Source organism: Callithrix jacchus, chromosome 18 (genome assembly GCF_049354715.1).
Source record: "Callithrix jacchus isolate 240 chromosome 18, calJac240_pri, whole genome shotgun sequence".
Taxonomy (NCBI): domain Eukaryota; kingdom Metazoa; phylum Chordata; class Mammalia; order Primates; family Cebidae; genus Callithrix; species Callithrix jacchus.
The window spans coordinates 20,704,999-20,717,233 of NC_133519.1; the positions used below are offsets into that span (position 1 = coordinate 20,704,999).

At 41.0% G+C, this 12,235-nt stretch overlaps 1 protein-coding gene across 14 annotated transcripts in view; it reads left to right on the top strand.

The window, feature by feature from the left end:
- The first annotated feature begins 200 nt into the window (after positions 1-200).
- Positions 201-12,235, top strand: part of LY9 (lymphocyte antigen 9) — a 34,711-nt gene continuing 22,676 nt past the window's right edge. For 10 of the 14 annotated variants that reach the window (XM_008984747.5, XM_008984749.5, XM_008984748.5 and 7 more), the window contains exons 1-2: positions 201-338; positions 3,781-4,107. In XM_008984747.5, the coding sequence (XP_008982995.4) occupies positions 215-338; positions 3,781-4,107 (451 nt within the window). In that variant the 5' untranslated portion in view covers positions 201-214. Of the gene's footprint in view, positions 339-2,871; positions 3,048-3,780; positions 4,108-12,235 lie in introns of all 14 variants that reach the window. The other 4 variants (XM_008984752.5, XM_078356112.1, XM_078356116.1 and 1 more) reach the window with 2 other exon arrangements.

Here is a 12,235-nt window from a genome sequence, read left to right on the forward strand (position 1 = left end):
AATTTTAGAACCCAAGTCCCTTGATACAAAAGCAAGTGATGCTCCACATTGGTCACAAACAAGACCCTGGATAGCCTTGGGACCTCTTCCTGCCTATGCAGACGGAAGAGTCGGTGGTGGCTGGTATAAACAACCCTCCCTCTGACACACACACACTTGCGGAAGCTGTGATAAGTGCATCCTCCTTCAGTCTGAGATCTGAAAATAGATCGTCATGGTGGCCTCAAAGAGTCACACAGATGACTGGGCTCCTGGGCCTTTCTACAATAAGCCACAGAGGAGTCAGCTGCAAATATTCTCTTCTGTTCTACGGACCTCTCTCCTCTTCCTGCTCCTGGGTAAGTCCACTTTATGGCCACCACTGCTTGCTACTGGTGTTCTGAGGCTGGTCACATTCTCTGTCTGGGAGATTCTTGTTGCTAAAATCAGGAAACAGGCCAGGCGAGTGGCTCACACCTGTAATCCCAGCACTTTGGGCGGCTGAAGTAGGTGGATCACTAGGTCAGGAGATCAAGGCCATCCTGGCCAATATGGTGAAATTCCGTCTCTAAAATACAAAAAATTAGCCAGGAATGGTGGCATGTACTGGTAGTCCCAGCTACTCAGGAGGCTGAAGCAGGAAAATCACTTGAACCCAGGAGGCAGAGGTTGCAGAGAACTGAGATTGTGCCACTACCCTCCAGCCTGGTGACAGAACAAAACTCCATCTAAAAAAAAAAAAAATCAGGAAGCTCCTCTCCTTGCGGTAAATTACTCCACGTGTGCATATTCATGTACCATGAGGGGGTGACACTCTAGCTCCAGTCTCAAATAACTCTGGGCTCAAACTGCATTTCTCTCACCCTCACTTTCCTAAGAAATGCCAAGTATATAATGGAAATGGTTACCAATGGCTAGGTTAAAAAAAAAAAAAGAAAGAAATGCCAAGTACATAAAGAGTTTGTTCCCTATATAGTGTAGATAAAACCCACAGAAGGATCCAGGAAAATCCCCTGATGAGAGGCCACCTAGCAATTTCCTAGGAATGGAGAGAACTCCTGGAGTGTCTTTCTACATATCCTGCCTTGGTTATCACCTTTGCTGGCTTTATTACTGAGGCTTCACTGGGGACCTGCAGGTGGTTGGGTGACCCTGAGCAAGGTGGCGTCTACCTGAATATCCTTTTCTCCTCAACTTCTTCCTCCCTATCAAGGCCCAACTCCTGGGAAACATCTCTCCCATACACGGTGCAGACCCCCACTGTCCAGCAGGCAGAGCCAATCCAGTAGCTCAGAGAGGATCTCAGCCACCTGAGACTGTGGCAGCTGTTGTCCTTCTGTGGTCCCACTTTCCCCAGGGTTTCAGGGAAGATGGTACAGGTAGCACTAGAGATCTGAGAGCAGTGGGGTTGGCTGTTGGTGCCTGAGGGGAGCTCTAGAGAAACTCCTGGACGCAGATACGGGTGAATGAGAAACCCAGACCTCAGAGCTGAGGTTTAGTCTGACCTCTCTTCACTTTCCATTTTATCTGGGCTTATCAAAAAAATGCAGAAAGCAGCAGGGCTATTTATGTCTACATCTGACCTTTGGGGTGTTCCTTGGTTGCATTGAGCAAACCTGAAATAAGCAACACTCCAGGTCCCCCAAGCCTCAAGTGATTAATGCAGTGAATTGCAAACAGTTCAGAGCAGTCATCTCCTTCAGTCTGGCTCCAGTGATTAGGATGACCTCAAATCTCACTCTTTTGGTCTAAAAGGATGATGCTTTTGTGTCTCCAGAGAGTTGTTTCAGGAACTTAAACAGCAGGCAAGTGAAAAGACCCCTCTCACTTTAGTGTCAGGAACATCTGAAATTAAATCATTGCTCCATCACTTATTAGTGGTGTGAGCCTCTATTTCTTAAGCGTAAAATACAGTTAGGATGCATCACGCAACACTCTGACAGATTGTGGATGATATATATAAAGTGATTGGCACATAGTTGGCAGAAGCTGTAATTGCTATTATGATAATTACCATTATATGCATTATTTGGAAACTATTAAGAGATGCGTGAGTCAAATTCAGTTATTACAATCTTTGAACACTGTTTTATTATTTGTCCTATGGTGCAATTCAAAATAAAATGACTGGTACTGGGGAACTGTCACTGTACTTACTGGGAGCTACATAGCACTGTTTTCTGCGGCAAGATTTGCCCTGTGAGGCCCACATCCTGTCGCCCCCACTGACAGTCTGTGAGGCCTTGTTTATGGTTTCTGTCTGATGTAAGAAAATCTGAGGCCAAAACAAGTCATATGCACTCAGCCAAGGCCCAGCAGCTCCTCAGCTTCCAGAATAGAGATGGGCAGTACTCCTGGCCTCCCTACTCCTGCGGCACCATGGACATAGGGTTTGGACTCTGTAACTGATCAACCCTGTAATCTCAGGGAAGTGGCTCTAAATTTCAGCTCCTCATCTGTAAAAAGAAGCTAATTATAGTAGTTATTAGGATTAAATGAGATAATTTACATACTGTACCTAATGCACACATAGCAATCACAAGCAGTGTCTTCTAGATGGGAAGAGCTCTCTTTTAGAAAACTTCAAATTAGCCTCACATCAACTCAGTCTGAATCTGCCCAAAGAATCCACCCAACCCAACCTTCTCACATCCAGGATCCCCAGCTCTGCATGCTCCGTAGCTGCCTCTCCGCAAGGTGCAAGTAATTGGCTGATGGAGGTCTAAGCAAAGAATCCTCATGACCTGTCACAAGCAGCCTCTCTCCTCCTTGTGTCTTTACATTCTGTACCTCTGGGTTTTCAGAGTTTGCTTCAGCCTTCTTCCACTTCTCCAGGCTGTGCTTATGCTCCTTTTTTTCTCTCTAACAATTTCTACTTATTTTCCCACCCAGAATTCCTGCTGGAGTCTGGATCCCAAACCCATCTGATTTGGTCTAGAATTTTCAGAGTGCTCTCCAGAGCCTCAGAAGCCCTGGAAATCCAAGCTGGGGTCACCCAGAAGATACCCACAGGCTCCCTACAAGAAAATTAGCAGCCTTGGACAAATGCCAGCTTCCTAGATGTCTTGGTAACAATGTTTATCAGGAATAAAACCTTGCCTAAGATGAGGAAATCAGGAACTGTATTGGTACTACCAGCTATTCTCACCCCCAAACCTGGCTAAAGTCAATCTAAGATCCCATGGACAATGAGGGGGAAAGAAGGGTAAGGTAGAGGTAGGAGAGGCTCCTTTAGTTCCCAACACTGCTATGAGAATTCTCAAACATTCAGAAAAGTTGGAGCATTTACATTGAACATTCATATGCCTACTACCTAGGTTCCAACACTAATGTTTCATTTTGCTTGCTTTATCACTCATCTGCCCATCTAGCCATCCCTCTGACCATCCATCTATTTACCTTATTTTAAAAATATACTCCTTTTCACTTCATTGGCCATTCACAATTTGCAGCAACCCGCTTTCATTTAATTTTTACTATATCCCTTGAAGAAAATGGTGCAGGCATGAGCATTTCAATCTCTTAGATAAGTAAACTGATTCTCAGAAAAATTCAAAAATGTACCCAAAGTCACAAGGCTAATTCCCCTACTGGAACAGAAACCAGAAGAACTGTTTCACAAACTATTGTAGCTACTTTTAAGGGAGTCAGTGTTTGGAGAATGGAGGAATGAATGACAAGAATCTCATTTCATTTCTCAGCATCTGACATTTGTGCCCAATATATGTTCACACAGTGAAAGAAGGAAGGCTAGCTCAAGGAGTCTAGCTGCTCCTCCAAGTCCTTCTTCTGTCTCTGCAGGACTAAGAGCCTCTGGAGAGGACTCAGCCCCAAGAGTGGTGTCAGGGATCCTAGGGGGTTCTGTGACTCTCCCACTAAACATCTCAGTAGACACAGACATTGAGAACGTCGCCTGGAATGGTCCCAAAAATGCTCTCGCTTTTGCAAATCCCAAAGATGTAATCCTTATGGACAAAAGCTACCAGGGCCGACTAAGCATCACCAAATGGAGTTACTCCCTGTACATCAGCAATCTGACTCTGAACGATGCAGGCTCCTACAAAGCCCAGATAAACAAAAAGAATTCTAAAGTCACCACTAAGGAAGAATTTACCCTGCTCATCTTTGGTAAGTTCCAGAGAGCTTCTGTGTTTTGATCTTTTCTTTCCCTTATGTGTGCAAATGTTTGGGGTATGTCTGAAATTTTGTTATATGTATATAGGGCACACTGATGAAGTCAGGGTTTTCCATGTGTCTACTGCCTGAGTACAATACATTCTTAAGTATAATCACCCTACTCTGCTATCAAAAATTGACTTTATTCTATCTTACTGTATGTTTGTACCCTTTAACCCACTCTCCTCATCATCCCCCCAACCACCCACGCCCTACACTGACCCTTCCCAGTCTCTGGTATCTATCTTTCCACCATCTACCTTCATATGATCAAATTTTTGTACTCACATATAAGTGAGAACATGTGATATGTGTCTTTTTGTGCCTGACTTACTTCACCTAAGAGAGTGACCTAAAGTTTCACCCATGTTGCTGCAAAAGACACAATTTCATTCTTTTTACTGATTGTTAAGTTTTTAAAATATATTTAGAGCACACAAGTGTAAATTTTTAATTTCCAACTTAATTTCTTTGTTGACCCAATGGTCAGGAGCACGTTGTTTAATTTCCATGTATTTGTATCATTTCATTTTATTCCATTGGAATTGAAAATATATTTGATATGATTTCAGTGTTGTGGCCTAACATACAGTTTATCCTGGAGAATGCTTCATTTACTAATGAAAAGAATATATAATCTGCAGTTGTTTGACAGAATGTTCTGTAAATATGTTAGGTCCATTTGGTGTAAACTCCAATTTAAATCCAATGTTTCTTTGTTGATTTTTTTCTGTCTAGAAGCTCTGTCTAATGCTGAGAGTAGAGTGCTGAAGTCCTCCTAAATATATTTAGAGGGTACAAGTGTAGATTTTTATTATTATTCTATTGTGCTCGTTCTCTCTCTCTGATAATATTGCTTTATGAATCTAGGTGCTCCAGTGTTGGGTGTATATACATTTAGAATTGTTATATCCTCTTGCTGGATTGGTCCCTTCATCATTATATAATAGCATTGTCTTTTTTTTTTTTTAGACTTAAAGTCAGTTTATCTGATCTAAATATAGCTACTCCTGCTTGCTTTTGGTTTCCATTTACATGAAATTTTTTTTCTATTTCTTTACTTTCAGGCTATATGTCTTTACTGTTAAGGTGATTAGCATATAGATGGATTATATTTTTAAATCTATTCAACCATTCTATATTTTTTAAATGGAGAATTTAATCAATTTACATTCAAAGTTATTATTGATATGTGAAGCTTTTTCCTGTATACTGTTGTTTCCTGGTTGTCTCATATATTCTTTGTTTCTTTCTCTCTTATTGTTTGTCACTGTGGTTTGGTGGGTATCCGTAGTGGCATCATTCAAGTCCTTTCTCTTCATACTTTGTGTGATTGCTTTACAAATGAGTTTTATACTTCTGTGTGTTTCCATCATGGTAAATGTCATCTTTTGCTTCCAGGTTTAGGACTCCCTCGAGCATTTCTTGTAGGACCCCGTCTAGTGGCAAAAAATTCTCTCAGCATTTGCTTGTCTGGGAAAGGCTATTTCTCCTTTTTTATAAAGAATAATTTTCCTGGATGTATAGTATCCTTGGCTGACACTTTGAATATCTTATTCCATTCTCTTCTGACCTGCAAAGTTTCTGCTGAGAGATCCACCATTAGTCTGATGGGCTTTTCTGTATAGGTGGCTAGATGTTTTCCTCTTACTGTTTTTATGATTTGCTTTGACTCTAGACAGTTTGACTATAATGTGCCATGGAGACCCTTTTGCATTGTATTTTCCTGGGAATCACTAAGCCTCCTGTGTCTGGATGTCTAAATCTCTTGCTAGGCATGGGGAGTTTTTATCTATTATCTCATTAAATACATTTTCTAATCAGTTATTTGTCTCTTTGCCCTCAGGGATAGAAATAATTCGAATGTTTTATCACTTTATGTTGTCCCAAATGTAACAAAGGTTTGGCTCATTCTTTATTCTTATTTTTTTATTTTTTTGTTTGGCTGGATTCTTTCAAAAGACCTCTCTTCAAGTTGTAAGATTCTTTCTTCTGCCTAATCTAGTCTATCATTGAAGCTTTCAAATATATTTCGTATTTCCTTCAATGAATTCTTCAATTCCAGACTTTCCATTTATTCTGTTTTTTAAATATCTATCTCTTTGGTTAATTAAATTATCATTCATATCCAGAATTGTTTTTCTGATTTCTTTGCACTGTTTTTAAGAAATCTCTTGTATCTCACTGAGCTTCTTTAAAATCAATGTTTTCAATTCTTTACCTGGAATTTCAAAAATTTCTTTTTGGTTAAGATCTATTGCTGGAGAATTATTTTGCTCCTTTGAAGGTGTCATATTTCCTTCCTTTTTCATGTTTCTCATGTCCTTACATTGATATCTTGCATCTGGTGTAGCTGTACCTTCTTCCTATTTTTGAATTTACTTTCATGGATAAGTCTTTTTCCTGAAAATGCATCTATTGTGTTGTTGGGGAAGGGCACTCTGGTTTTGATTCTGGGTGTGTGGAGTAGTATAGTCTCTCTGTGATTTATTTGACTGTAAATATAACATTAGTGTGATCTGTTATTTCCTCAGTGGGTCAGGGTATGATTATTAATAGAGGCTGTGCTGGGGATTTGTTGGGAAACAGCCCAGCCCTGTGCATGGTGCTCCATCTCCTGGCAGTAACGAGGGAGTGAGAAAAGAAATAAAGACAAAGAAACAAGAATAGAATTTTGCAGCATGGTTCCAGGGGTCCAATGCCCTCTCACCATTAGCAATGAGCTCTGGGCTTCATGCGCTTTTATTGGGTGCATTATCTTATTAATCTTGCAGAGCTGTGGGGAGGGAGTTGAGGAGGAAGATAGCCAGAGGAAGAGCATGTGTCTGCAGCATTCAATAGCAAACATGGTTCTCCTAAGAAATGCTAAGTCAGGACACTGAGATTTTACCACCCATTGTCTATCCAGGTGTTTTGGCAAGAGAGGTGCAGTCATAAGGTGCCATAAGGTCTGACCATACATAATGCATTAAGGGGCTTTTCTTTCCCAAGCATTATGGACACAGAGCAATTGGAATTGCTCCGTATTCTGAGAACATAGGCAGAGTCTGTGGTGGTCCCATGTTCTCTGCCCTATAAGGCTTTCCAGCCTTACCAGCTCCCATCTGCAAAGACCTGCCCAAGTCTTGTGAGCAGAGGTTGCATTACTTCCCAGAGTCTTTTGCATAAGCTCCCTGAGATCCTCACACAAACTCTATGTTGGAAAGAGCTGTGGGACCAAAGCAGTTGTTTCTGCTTTGCAGCCACACCGCAGTGTTCCGCAGTTGTAGGGCACTCTCAGATGGTCTCCTGTTACCACTTCACCTCTGCTTTTATTTCACTACACCATAGTTTGAATATGATCCGTAGCACAAATCTCTGTGTATAAAAAGCAAAGCAAGCTTGTACTCATTTAACTATAAGTAACACAGTTCTGCCCCTGGCCATCTCTTCCCATATCTCCTCCCTTCTTTTTAGCTAAGAGGGTGAAAGTGATTATGGCTTGTTTGTGCCTTTGTCTCTTTGAAAATTTCTGCTGCATTTGTAGAGTAAAAACAGGCAGAATAAACAGACACCTGCTAAAACAAAATTAGCAATCGTGGATCCATCAAGAGTTTTAACCAACTTGATAGGATTTATTTGCAGCTCCTTCCAATATGTCAGCTGCAGGTAAAACATTTAAATGAGCCTGGGAGGCCTGAAAAATCTGTTCGTTTAATTTGGCAATATCCAACGTTGTTCTCCTTACTTGTTCCCAGTGATGTTCATCAGAATTTTAAGTATGAGGGGTAGGACCGGGCCCGGTGGCTCAAGCCTGTAATCCTAGCACTTTGGGAGGCCAAGGCAGGTGGATCATGAGGTCAAGAGATCCAGACCATCCTGGTCAAACTGGTGAAACCCCGTCTCTACTAAAGATACAAAAAATTAGCCGGGCATGGTGACACGTGCCTGTAATCCCAGCTACTCAGGAGGCTGAGGCAGAAGAATTGCCTGAACCCAGGATGCAGAGGTTGCGGTGAGCCGAGATTGCACCATTGCACTCCAGCCTGGGTAACAAGAGCGAAACTCCGTCTCAAAAAAATAAATAAATAAATAAGTATGAGGGGTAATACAATAATCAGATGTGTTCCAATCATAATTCAACTGTAATCTCTGTTCTAAGCTCATTATTTGATCTCCCATCCAAATTACAGTTTGTGGAAGATTATTAATTTGATTTGCCAATTTTTGATTAATTCTTGTTTGAGAATTCGAAAGCCTGGAGGAATTTTTCTGGCAAACATCCATCCATATAGTGGGCAGTTTGAGCTGAGGTGTGCAGAGCTACTCTAGCTCCAGCGGTAGCTGCCATGGCTATAATTCCCATGACAGCAGCAATCAGCATAAATATGAATCTTTTTGAAAGATTCAAGACTCCTTTTAGTACCTTTGTGATAATATGTCCTGAAGGAGAGGTTTTCATGGTCAGTTAAGAGTTACTGGAGTCCACACTCCTTCTCTGGCTCTGACTAGTAAAATACTATTTTCAAGATTAAATGTTAAATTAGGGCGGGCGTGGTGGCTCACGCCTGTAATCCCAGCACTTTGGGAGGCCGAGGCAGGTGGATCACGAAGTTAAGAGATCGAGACCATCCTGGTCAACATGCTGAAACCCTGTCTCTACTAAAAATACAAAAAATTAGCTGGGCATGGTGGCGCACGCCTGTAATCCCAGCTACTCAGGAGGCTAAGGCAGGTGGAGGTTGCAGTGAGCTGAGATCACGCCATTGCACTCCAGCCTGGGTAACAAGAGCGAAACTCGGTCTCAAAAAAAAAAAAATTAATGTTGAATTAATGCAAGTAAACAGTTTACAATTTTTACAGGTAAGGGTTTGAGTATCAGTCCTAATGCTCACATTTCCTACTACCAACACACAGGGTGGCTTATCACAACTTAGAAATGGAATCGTTCTGTTTGAGATTAAATCAATATTAAAAGAAACTCAATTGTTTTTTGTGCCAATCGATCCTCTTCCTTTCCACGCTCTCATATGAGCTGTTGCCATAGCCAATTTCCACAGCTCCAGATGCTCTGGACTTAAAATGGGTGCCATAAGCTTTGGTCTGGGCAGGGCTGTTCCTTTATCTTCCCATTTAATGGGAAAGGGAGATTCTATTCTTTTTTTTTTTTTTTTCTTTTTTTTCCTTTTTTTTTTTTTTTTTGAGTCGGAGTTTCGCTCTTGTTACTCAGGCTGGTGTGCAATGGCACGATCTCGGCTCACCACAACCTCCGCCTCCTGGGTTCAGGCAATTCTGCCTCAGCCTCCTGAGTAGCTGGGATTACAAGTACTCAGCATAAATATGAATTAGCTGGGATTACAGGTACTCAGCATAAATATGAATTAGCGCCACCATGCCCAGCTAATTCTTTGTATTTTTAGTAGAGATGGGGTTTCACCACGTTGACCAGGATGGTCTCCATCTCTTGACCTCGTGATCCACCCGCCTCGGCCTCCCAAAGTGCTGGGATTATAGGCGTGAGCCACCGCGCCCGGCCAATTCTATTCTTTTAGTAAGGTTATTTCTGGTTATTAAGTTTTCAGTTATTTCTAACAATATTGGTGCATCTACACAAGATGCCTGTCTCACACAATTTTTTCTTAATTAGGAGCCCAATCAATGATTGCCCCATATCCATTATCTTGAAGTATGACTGCCCTGTCAGCTACACAATCTTTCCAAGTAAGAATTTCTAATTGAGGAGACCATTCTGGATCGGCTTTGGGGCAGATTTTTCCTTTCGGCTTATATTGATTAGTGTACTCAAAAGTTGTGTAATGTCCATTAGGTTATATCTTACACAGCATATTTGGTCTAAAGGACATTCCACTGCCTATATGATAAGTAGGACCAGTTCCATTATCCCTTGGGATGTATACTAACCAGCTTTGAGGCTTTAGGGTTAAACACCCTGGACAGACAGATGGAGGAAAGCGATATCCAAGAGAGACATTCATTAACATTCCTTCCTCCTCTGGTTGAGCAGAACACCGGTCATCAGTAGGACCAGGCATCCAAATGCTATCATTTATGTACAGTTCTACAGGTGAATCCATCCAAGTGATAGGTCTAATCAAAGGTGGGAATGGCACATAAGCCCAATATGTATAGTTCTCTTCTGCTGAAACAGGGTTATTACTTACTGCAGCAGCCAAACCATGACTGCTGCCAGAATAAGATTACCCAGTGTCACCTCCATGCAAGTCTCCAAGGCTTGCTGTTGCCATCTGCAGCAGCCTCTTCATTTGACCCCACGTCAGCGGGTTGGCTTCCTGTGTTGCCTTCATCCCTGAGACCCTCAGCTTGGCTACCTTGCACCATACCACTCCTGGGCCTGGTCTGTTTCTCTTCTTGCTCGACGGTTTGGAGGAGTTCACTGAAAATCTTCAGCTGTCTCATAGGTACCCAAATATGAGGTTGGTTTTCTCCTGGTAATATACAAACATAGCCTCTTCCCCAGGGTACAACCTTTCCCAAGTTCCACTGATTGGTGGCGGAATCTTTCCACCATACTGTCTTTCCTTCCTTCGGATTAATTTCGTGTTCAACAAAATGTTATTCTGTAGCCATGGACGCTTGATCTTTGGAAATGTTCAAAAAATTCAAAGTGACTAGTGCTAATTGTAATTGTACATGGGGAGTAAAATATTCCTTATTGTCTCCCCATTTTTTTGTTTTGCCAACTGAGTTTTTAGGATTCTGTTTGCCCTTTCTACTGTTGCTTGTCCCGGAGAGTTATGGGGGATTTCTGTTGCAGGAATTATGTTCCATTGTTCTAGGAACTGGCTTTAGTGCCTTACTGCAGTATTCTGGCCCATTACCAGTGTTAATTTTTTGTGGGAATCTCATAACTGCAAAGCAAGAAAACAGGTATTTTTTAACATGTGCAGTGTTTTCTCCTGTTTGGCAAGTCAGCCAATGAAAGGAGAGAAAGTACTCACAGTAACATGAACATAAGATAATTTTCAAACGGAAGGAACATGAGGAACTTCCATTTGCCAAATTGAATTTGTGTATAATCCTCTAGGATTTACCCCTGCCTCCTGAGTGGGCAGTTGAAGAACTTGACATTGAGAGCAATGTTGGACAATTTGTTTTACCTGTCTCCAAGTTAAAGGAAATTTGCTTTTTACAAACCCGCCGCATTTGTACGTGTTAATGCATGAAATTTTTTGGCTTCTGTAAAAACTGGAGAAACCAGTACATTTGCCTGTTTGTTTGCTTGAGCTAAAGATCCAGGTAAACAAGCATGTGCTCAAATGTATGTGATATAAAATGGAGCTTCTTTGCTTTTAACTGCTTTTTAAAGTGATTCAAATAGCTTTCTTAATTGATTATCCGGAATGTATTTTAACAATGCAGTTTCCACATTTTTTGTAGACTGTACTACATAAGCTGAGTTTGAAACTATATTAACTGGTTGCTGTATATCTGTAAGGGACCAAGATAACTGCTCGTAACTCTACTCTTTGTGCTGATTGAAAATTTGTTTGGATAACGCTATGAAAAGGACCTTTGTAAGCTGCCTTTCCATTCTTAGATGCATCAGTAAAAACGGTAACAGCGCCTTTTATTGGCTGACCTTGAGTAATTTTAGGTAAAACCATGATGCAAGCTTTAGGAACTGAAAAACTTTTGTTTTAGGATAATGATTATTAATTTTGCCTATGAAATCTGCCAAGCTTAATTGCCAATTGACCGAATTGATGTAAGCTTGTTGAACTTGTTTTTTAGTTAAAATAACAATTATTTTGTCAGGTTCATATTCAGACAATTGAACAATCCTTGTTCTGCCTTTACTAATGACACTAGCTATTTGATTCAAGTATACAGTTAAAGTTTCACTTGTACTGTGAGGTAAGAAGACCTATTCTACTAAACTTCTATCTTGAACAAAGACTCCTATTGGAGAATGAGGTGTTGAGAATACAATGAGCTGTAACTGTGAGTTACTGTTAATTCTTTCTACTCGGGCTTGCTGTATCTTTTCTTTAATTATTTTTAACTTCTCAGCTGCTTCTTTTGTTAACACTTTCACTATTTAAATTTGGATCTTCTTTTA